The sequence below is a fragment of the Pavona decussata genome, unplaced genomic scaffold, assembly GCF_977016875.1.
Source record: "Pavona decussata unplaced genomic scaffold, jaPavDecu1.1 SCAFFOLD_137, whole genome shotgun sequence".
In the NCBI taxonomy this organism is placed as follows: domain Eukaryota; kingdom Metazoa; phylum Cnidaria; class Anthozoa; order Scleractinia; family Agariciidae; genus Pavona; species Pavona decussata.
The window spans coordinates 362,375-372,524 of record NW_028145550.1 but is presented as its reverse complement, the minus strand read 5'-3'; the positions used below and the strand labels follow the sequence as shown (position 1 = coordinate 372,524).

Below are 10,150 nucleotides of genomic sequence, written 5' to 3'. Positions count from 1 at the left end.
AAGGAGTACAACTGGCACTCTCTAGCCTTTCCCGAAGTTCTTTAAGATCACTGTGAGGTAGTCATCTTTCTTTCATGTTTTCAGCTCAATTTTCATCTCAGTTTTGTTTCATTCCGCACGCCTTCTCGATAACCGTCAGGTGATGCTTGTAGAGCACTCCAGCTTCATGTTGAGCAAATTACCAGAACAGTGGTGGAGGACCCTTTATTAGTACACATCACACTGCCTAGCGTTCCCTTCTTAGGCTGGATGTCATTGAACGGAAATACAATTCGTCTGTTGATATCTCAACCCTGCATGGTCTTGGGTGTATTAACATTCATGGGCTGAAATTAATATTTAATTTCAAGAGTTGTTGATGTTGAGTGCAATTTTCATGGTATTTGTTGTATTTATCTCTCGATTTTATTTTAGGGAAAGTTTTTTTTCCAAGAAAATGAAGTTAAATTCTGTCTGGGTTGGTTCTCTTTTGTTCCTCTTTGCTATCAGTGCTCTCGGAAATAGTAAGTATAACAAGTTTGACTCCTCACTATATATTGGATTGCAAGTGAAAGGTAGTTATCAGCTGTTTAAAAGACTCACATTGACCTATCAAATGGTCGATAATACATCACGTGCAGTGACTTTATATCGATAAACCTCCCCCTTATTAGTATGCGGTGTTTTTATCGATGCTAATTTCCAACGTTCACAAAAGCATAGTTGTTGTGAACTCTATTGACACACGCTTTTCCAGGAATGTTTTTGAAACTCGCAGCACGTGTTTTATCGGGTCATTACATAGCTGAGAGAAGGGGAGAGAAAGGACACACGGGGAGTGTGGGGGGTCATTTGGGTGGCAGCCTCTGTTGGTTCTGTAGCCGCCCTAGGTGTATAGAGTGGTGGAGTACTATCCGTAAACTCTATTCATTTGGACCATCAACTAGGTGTAGTGATTCGAAGTGATAATCATTTGTTTCGTTCCTCCAGATAACGAGGTTTATGAAGAAACTTCCGCTTCGGGTTTGGAGACTGGTTCGGCTAGTGACACCGGAAGTGGGGAGATTCTGGCAGACACATGGATACAAAGAATATCAGTGCTGCAAGCATCGATACCGTATAAAGAACGTAAGAGACCTCTACTGAAGCTTCATTAATTCATATGTGCCAAATATTCAACTATGATGAGAACTAAACAACTGGATACATTTGACCGTATTTTTTGCCTTGCTTAATGTTATGGATATCACATTAATAAATTTTGAGTCTTCTAATTAACTGGCATTATTCATAATCGTGCTCCTTAACTGCAGCAAATCTGTTCACAGGGATGCAGGACCCGGTTACATAAAGTATCTTAAGATAAGTGTGAATTTTCTGCAGTCGAGTCCCGCGTTCCAAAAGATTTTATCGACTCTCACTTATCTTAAGATGCTTTATTTAACCGGGCCCAGGTTCGTAAGAGACAGTAAACGATAAGATTTAAGGGGAAACTCAGTAGTGGTGGATCTTGGGGATCTTGGTAGATCTTAGGGAGCTTAAGCAACGAGGACGGCGACGGCAACGACAACGCCGGAAAACAATAGGTTTAATGAGCAAAAAAAAAAATGCTCTGCCGTCCCCTGCAAAACAACAACGTGAAATGTCCAAATTCAAGGCTTTGTGGAGAACGTGAACATACGACGGTGAATTTTTCATTTTCTTTTTTAACTTGAACGCCACTCCTACAATTTTGGTTCCTGGATAGGCGCCGAGATATCTCGTTTCACATGCCACTTAGCTGAACGTCTGGACTACTGAGAATTACCGATAAGTTATTTTCATTTTTATTTGAATATTTCAAGTATACAATATCCGTAAATGCGAGGATGACCCAGACACTGATTGTGAGGGAAAAACCGAGGAAGAGTGTATGATGGATTTTGAAACTATCGGACTGCGATGCCTTTGGACATGCCGCCATTGTGCAAAGAAAGGATGTAAGTGAAATCTAAGTTCTTAACTTCCAAGAATGGTAACGATAAAATAAAAGTATCATAGCATATTACATTAAAATAACTTCGTCGGGAATTGCGGCGTATTTTGCGGACTAAAATGGAGAATTCAGCGGGCTAAAATATATTTTACACCTTAGGATGTCAAATTGAACGGTAGCACTAAAATCAGTAACTAATAAGTATTTTCCATTTTAAGGCTTACAGCTACATTTGAATGGATAGGATTTTACCAACATTTTAAAAAAAAGTTCGAAACAACTGCATAATAAACTATACTACAGTACTCAAGTGTTAACCATGCAGGTAACACTTGATAAGCGTGCTTTAAGATTAAGTCAAATAAAAGAGTCTCTCCAAATTACTTTATTTAAGGAAAGAAAATAACAGTTAGTTTTAAGGCTTAAATTTACGTATGAACTGAAAGGAAAAAACATTGTTGTCGTTAGTTTTAACCACACGTTTAAAGTGAACAACGCAGCATGCGATTGATTAAAATAGTAAACAGACAATCAAAGGATAAAAGTTATGCGTACAAGTTAAATATTAAGAAAAGGAAGAGAAAGAACGGAAGGAAGGCAGAAAGTAAGGAAGGGTGTAAGGGAGAAAGAAAGAAAGGAAGGAAGGAAGGAAGGAAGGGACCGAGGGAGGAAGGAAGGAAGGAAGGAAACAAAAAGAATGAAGGAAGAGGAAAGCGAGAAAGAAATGGAATTAAATGCAAAAGAAAGAGAAAGTAATTACAAGGATACTGAACTCATTTTCATTGCGTTTTTTTTACACGAATCTTTTGTTCCTTTTTAAGGGAACACTAATCAGTGTAAAGATCAAGAACGGCACTGCAGACGTTGGGCGAGACGAGGCGACTGTCAAAGACTGCCAGACTACATGATGCAAAACTGCAAATTTTCCTGCGAATTCTGTGGGCCAGGTAGGCTATTGAGTTTTATTAATCCAGGTTAGTACAACACAGGGAACAGTAGTTTCCTAGAATCACACGAAATAAATACATTTCCCTCTCCGTCCTTAATAGAATGTATGCTGCGAATTAGCATCATTGTTGCACTGATAATTAAGGAAGTTTTAAGACTTTCGGTCACGTGGAAGTCGAATTACCTGATCAATGTGCTATTATACAAGTTTTTCGATCTGCGTCGTTTAAAATCAGGAAACGAAAGAGAAATCGAACATGCCAACGTAGTGAGCTGAAGGGACAAAATTTTTTTAAAACTCATTTTGAATCAGGCAAAAAAAGTCCATTAAGTTAATATTAGTAGAACTTTGAGTGAACAACTTGCATCATTATTCAACACACTGTTACACTGCCCAATTACGGTCATGGTGCAGTCAATATTCCTCGTCTGTACATAGCAGATTTCCTGCAATATACGTTATTTCGTGTGTTGGGGGGGAAAATGTCAGAGAGCTTTAAACAAATAACGACCTCAGAAGATCGTTTCTGCAATAAAACTGTGATTTGTTATCAGTGAGTTGAAGGATAAAACAATTATTATAAGCAAATAATTGTAATAACTGTTTGTCCAATTTGGGCGCACGGTGGATACTGTCAAACGAACTTCAACATAGAGTTTAGAATGTCTTTTTTGCGTAATGCGCAACCTGCCTGGCCCCGATTGTTCAAAGAGTGGATAACTTTATCAACTGGATAAGTCACTATCCAGTAAATAAAATGTATTAGTTGGAGTACATTTTATTCGCTGGATAGTGTTTATCGACTGGATAACGTTAACCAGTGTACTGAAATCGCTATCCAGCATATAAAATGTACTCCAACCAATACATTTTATCCGTTGGATAGTGACTTATCCAGTGGATAAAGTTATCCACTCTTTGAGCAGCCGGGGCCTGGATTCTAACTTGTCAGGTGTTGTTCCCTCAATGTGATCCTGACATTTCCTTTTTTCAGAGACTGGAAACTGGTACGAAGATAAGCATCCAGTTTGTCCAATTTGGGGGAAGAGTGGCTACTGTCAAACGAACTCCGACATAAATTGGAAATGTCCACACAGCTGTAGCTACCAAAAGTACGGACGCACATCACGAGCAACCCAACAATATCCCTACCCCATCAAAGCTCTGCATCCGTATCAGTACCAACCCGGACAGTGGCCCATCCCTAATCTTTCCACATACCCATATCCCTACCCTGGCCCCAGTAATATCCCCTACCGCCCCATCTACCCATATCCCTACTTGAACCCGACCCAGACACCCGTCCCGCCTACAACTACCCCCCAATCGAAGCAGGTAAGCAAAAGAAATCTTATTTTAATTAATGCACTGAAAAACTTTGCCTTCCTACAATATATTTTTCATGTTTGTGCTTTATGAGTTTCCAGGAGGTATTATGTCATCCGTCGTTAACGATAGCAAAACAAAAAACAGAAAAAAAGAGAAAACAAAAACAACAACAACCACATAACAAATAAACTATCAAACCGCGAAAAAAAAAAAGGGAACTCAAAAGTGGATTGATGAAATTCTAGGACGAAGTTTAAGCCTGTGAGGCAATAAAATTTTCCGAATTAGGCATTTTCTGGTGGGATCCAGCTTTTGCGATTTGAAAAAAATTAATGTGTTTCCGTGTTTTAACAACGATTAACTTCAGTTAAAATTAAAGTCAAAAGCATGCAGTTGTTCTGAAGTTTACGATTTATTAAAAAGCCTTCAAACGTTATAAGTGCTGAAAGTTTTCAGTTGTTCCCATTGGTGCTTTGTATCGCGCTTGTTTGGAAATTTCATTCTGTGACTCATTAGTGACATTCTTTTCCTGCAGACCTCTACTTCAGCTCCAACAACGTCGACAACAACAGCAACAACGACAACAAACCCAGAAACAACAACAACAACAACAACAACAACAACTCCCAGAACAACAGCTACAACGACAACAAACCCAGAAACAACAACAACAACAACAACAACAACAACAACAACTCCCAGAACAACAGCAACAAACCCAACAGCAAGGACAACAACATCGCCATTTCCAGCTCAGGTAACAACCCCTGCTCCTCCAAAGCCGTCTACCCCTTCAGGTCCTGCACCGACTCCATATCCGCCGGCCACTGCAGGCAATCCTTCAGTGCGTCCTAGTGCAGCAGCACCGGGTACCAATCCATATCCTTCGACCACTGGGGGTGCTCCAGCTCCATATCCAGGGTCACCTGGTGCTCCTCCGGCTCCCTATCCAGGGACACCTGGTGGTGCGGCTCCATATCCACCGACATCTGGTGGTCCGGCGCCATATCCAGCGACATCTGGTAGTCCTCCGGCTCCATATCCAGCGACATCTGGTGGCCCGGCTCCCGCTCCATATCCAGCAGACACTGGCGCTACTCCTGCTACTACATACGACAAAGGTGAAAAGCCGAGGAAAAAATATCATGGAAAACATCACCAAGATAAGAAACAAGAAACTATGCAACGTAAAAATAAGAAAGAAAACTAAACCGTTAAGTATCCGCCTAAGTGTACTTGCCACCTGTTATGAACTCGTCAAGCCGGTTTCCATCGAAAAGACATTGAACTTTCTTGGCGCTTTGGTGAGCATTTAATTTTGATTCACGAAATGAATTGAGCTTGTAAGAATTCACCTTAGCTTGTATGTACCAACGAATAGTCTTCCAATAGTCATGTCATTTCAGCTTTTGGCCGCCTTAAAATCCTAAAATAAATGTCCCTGCAATTGTTGGTGAAAGTTAAAGAGGTAAAAATACATAATATGATTTTCTCAAAGGCCACCTAGTTATATATATTTTGTTAAGATTGGCTACTCTCACATACGAACATCTCTTTTAATGGATAGTCTTGTTAACAGCCTTATCTAAGTTACTCTCACAAGCGACTTTCCTCTGTTTTTATTTCTGGTAATTAATAACATAACACCGTAAAGAAAAAGTGTGTTGCAACCCAAATTCAGTGTCGAAATATATTAAACGTTTCACAAAAAACCCTGAGTATCTGTTTACTGTTAATGGTATACCTTACGCTATGGGGAAAACAATAACTCAATTCATGATTTTCAATGTATCCTAGCCTCGTAAGTGTTCCTTTGATTCATAACAGTCTTTCTCCTTGATGAGTATACTTAAGGATGTATGATCGACGGATTGATCGATCATCGATCCATCCATCCATCCATCCATCCATCCATCCATCCATCCATCCATCCATCCATCCATCCACCCATCCATTCTTCAACTAGGAATAATCTAGTTAAATCATCTGACTTATTTCAATTTTTTTTTACATTTGAAAAAGTATGGGATTATCTCTCCCTTTTTAATGCGAAATCTAGACGAAGAACATTTGCTGCCGGGAGTTCTGAAAACCTTTTTTCAAGCACAAGAACATCAAGACACCAGACCAGGACTCCGGGAACTGCGTGGGCTAGTTGCACCCACTTGAGGTCGCTGACTGAGGACCACTGACGTCCCTTTCAAGAACACAGTCACCTTATCGGCTGGTTAATAAAAACCGTGTCTGATAATGGTTGCCATCGCATGGATCCAAATTGGTCATCAGCTGTTCTGGCACCCGATCATTCTCCGCGGAGAATGATCGGGTGCCAGGACAGCTGATGACCAATTTGGATCCATGCGATGGCAACCATTATCAGACACGGTTTTTATTAACCAGCCGATATCTTCAACACTGACTCTTAATAAACCTTAAGCATTCAAGCTGGTAGACATTGAACAGTACTGTTCCTATTCTCTCCTGTCATCCTCCCCATTTTAGAAAAAATTAAGTAAAGGTGCAACCACATTTTTTTCAATTTTCGAATAAATTGATTTGACTTCTGCGACTTCAAAATGCTATTGACCTCTCGCTACATTGCTTGGTTTTTGACAAACCTAGCATCAAATCTAAGCTTTCTACTAGCTCTGAACATTTAGTTTCTAATCCTTATCGTTCTAACGCTAGAATTCACTCTTAATACGTAAAGCACTCTCACTCTCAATTCACTCTCAATAGGTAAGGCCAGGGAAGAACACTTTAACGAAAACGCAAAAACCGGAGAACCATATTGCTTAAAAAAAGGTGACAAAATGTAATCAACATTTTTATCTTTTCATTGCTATTTTTAACTTTTTGCATCATGTTCATTACGTCATTTCCTGTCTGGCCAGCCGAAATACTGTACAATGAAAACACGATGTTTGATCTTTTTTTGAAAAGCGGTTTTCCTTTTCATTATAAATCGATGAACTCTTTAGGCTTGGCAGGCGCTTTACTATAGCTTACTGGTAGTGGCAGGCCCTTTGTATGACCATTTTCTATAACCAAATAAAGGCTCGCGTGCATTTGCACAGCAATATTCATTGTTAATTACAACTCTGACCGCCAGACCCGAGTATTCACTTACAACATGAAACGTTTCTTTTTCCAGAATTAGCTACTATACAGAGCGTAACAGCGACTTCCTTTTGTTTTCAGCCAAAGAGACTTCAACGACTCTTAAAATGCAAATTCTCTTGCTGTCATTCATTTTTGCCTTTTAAACCATAGTGTTTAGAAACGAGTATAAAGAATTCGAAGTAGTTTGCAAATTTTGCATATTCTCAAAAATACGCTGCTAGAAGGGGGGTACCATCCTCTGTTCACGAATACAACACTGTCTTTGATTCCAATTCAAAATAAATTATTTTCTTTTAATCAGACCTGTATTACTTTTTTTTTACTTCTAGAGAAGCAGAAAATCTGTGACGTGAGGAAATGTAAAGCGATAAACCGACTAATGGATCAGATGCTTATAATCTTGAAAATTTTATGCACAAAACACATTTAAAATAGAATACTTAGGAAATCTACGTTATCGAGAACTGATCCAGAAACTAGATCAGAAGTATTTTGTTATGGGAAAAACAGAACGTGGTTTTTTTTTTATCCAGAATATTAAGTCCAGTTTTAGAAGAGTTTTGTTTACAAAATAAATCCATTGTCTAAAGCTTCAATTGCACCTGTCTCAGTTTAATTATTCACAATGCGACAATTTGATTTAAACCAATGGCAATGGCTGTTTTGGATCTCCCCGAAACGGTTCGATGGGTCTTGAGATGGAACATTGGTGATTTTCAACAGGAAGCTTTGGACCACTGCCCTTAGGAGTCGATTTTACGCGTATTCAACTGTGCGACTGTGATAACATACACTGATTTTGTGGCTTTGCCGATTTTATTTCTTCGTCATCGCTGCTATAATGGCGGACAGACACAGAGATGACGCCAGCAGAAGTTTGGAAGCGGCGTGTACTGACTTAATAGATATCGAAAATATCACCTCGAATGCTGAGCTGCCGGATATTCATCGAAAAGCATCCAAGGAAAATACGGAAAAATCTCGTTTATCTTCTCGGCATATCACTGAACGCCTCGCTACAAAAGGTAACAATGTTTGTCTTGATATTTCCGCTCGCGAGTTACCTTTATCTTGCCAAAGAAAGTCGTTTTTGTAAGTTCTGTGAACCATAAATGTTTACTCTGGCGATAAAATTTCACCTGTCACTGTGCTATTATAGTGTTAGAGAGTCGATCGGATTCCATTTCTTATAATTATTATTTGCAGGGAAAAATATAAGCGCTGCGATTTATTCAACATGACATGGGTTAGTAGAATCTTGCCTCAAATGACAACCGAAGAAGATGTCAAAAATTTTATTTTTTCAGCGAGTTACTGATATTTGACCAAGTTTAATTCAAACGTTACAAACAGCAGTCTGCTGTGTCAATATCGCTTGAATTTTCATCGATAAACCTGCTGAACAGTGTGATCTTTTCGAATATTTGATCTGACTTCGGCGCGTGTGTAAATGGCCTCGCCACGCGACAAAGCTTCCATGTTTATTTCTCAGTCCCCTAGGCCTTGCCGCAATCTTATTATTAGTCGTAGCAAATTAATTTTTCTAAATTATATCTCACTGATAAATTGTTCAAGCTGGAAAATTTCTATGAGATATTTATTGCAAGCAAAGCATTTTGATCGAACGTGACAAGGAATTATAAAAAGTATTATAATGAATTTAAAAAAGAGTGATAAATTTTGGTCATACGAAGCCTGATCTGAGCTTTGATTACAATTTAACATGAAACAACATATGGAATCAACTTAGAAGGCTTCCCTTTTCGCGCGTTCACTCACCTTAAAAAGTTTTACACTTTTATAATCGTACATTCACAAAATCATGCAGTCCTTATGGAAACATAGGAGTATTATGTTCATCATGCACCGCTTCATTTTTCAGACAGTAACGAAGAGAAGTACATAGCTCAAGCGGATTTAAACAGAGCACTACAAATGAAAAGAGAAATGTAAGTTTGTTCCCTAATTCAGCTTGCCGTGCGTTATTTTAACAATTCGGAGCCTTCCATGTTAAAAACCATTGTATGCATCACTGAATGACCTCTACTTGCTTCACTTTGTATTTCGTAGGGGTAAAGAGGACGCTACGCAATCTACAGCGCTTCTACAAAACGAACACGGAGACAATAAACAGGGGCAAAAACTTTCTGAAGATAAAACGTTCGCAGAACCCTCCGAAAGTGAAAAGGAAGAGGGTAATTACGAGGAACTTGTATGTCTTGTGCGACAATTTTATGTGGAAAGACCGGTAAATCCAGCTGCTATAGCGTATCAGAATATTGAGACGTGTTGAAAACCGCAGCTAATGGCGCTTTTCTAAGTGCTTTGGAAGATAGTGTCATTTTTCGTGGCAAACAGAACATGCAAATAGCGGAGCGCTTTAATTTAGAGTAAATATTCGTGAATTCGACCGCCAACGGCGCACGAAAACACTGACCTTGTTAACGAGACGTGCTGGCCCTGTAAACGAGGTTTGCCTAACTTAAGAAATTTCAATTTTTCCTGTGTAAATATCTTCCTAACTTTAATAAAGCAACTGACACAAAATGATTGAAATGTTGAATACGGTTCGTTATGCAAAAAAGTATTTTGGAGATCAGAAAAAAGAATTGAAAATAATGATGACACAAAGAGAAAAACAATTATACTCTCCGACGACAGAAGTAAGTCAACTTGACAAGTGTAAATTATCATAATTATGGTAGTATCATCGAGCGTCGGAAAAAAGAAACTGAAATTAAAAGAACCGCACAAAATCCCGACACATGGTTCATTCGTACCTACAGCCGGTTTAC

The 10,150-nt window shown here is 39.1% G+C and overlaps 2 protein-coding genes across 2 annotated transcripts; both read left to right on the top strand.

Moving 5' to 3' along the window:
- Window positions 1–420: 420 nt before the first annotated feature.
- LOC146467157 (uncharacterized) lies at window positions 421–5,903 on the top strand. The gene is made up of 6 exons (XM_085126133.1): window positions 421–503; window positions 970–1,107; window positions 1,824–1,958; window positions 2,776–2,901; window positions 3,898–4,238; window positions 4,768–5,903. The coding sequence occupies exons 1-6, from the start codon at window positions 437–439 to the stop codon at window positions 5,440–5,442; spliced, it is 1,482 nt and encodes a 493-aa protein (XP_084982259.1). The 5' UTR covers window positions 421–436; the 3' UTR covers window positions 5,443–5,903.
- A 2,140-nt stretch (window positions 5,904–8,043) lies between these two features.
- Window positions 8,044–9,905, top strand: LOC146467156 (uncharacterized). The gene is made up of 3 exons (XM_085126074.1): window positions 8,044–8,380; window positions 9,238–9,304; window positions 9,426–9,905. The coding sequence occupies exons 1-3, from the start codon at window positions 8,197–8,199 to the stop codon at window positions 9,646–9,648; spliced, it is 474 nt and encodes a 157-aa protein (XP_084982200.1). The 5' UTR covers window positions 8,044–8,196; the 3' UTR covers window positions 9,649–9,905.
- The last annotated feature ends 245 nt before the right edge of the window (window positions 9,906–10,150 follow it).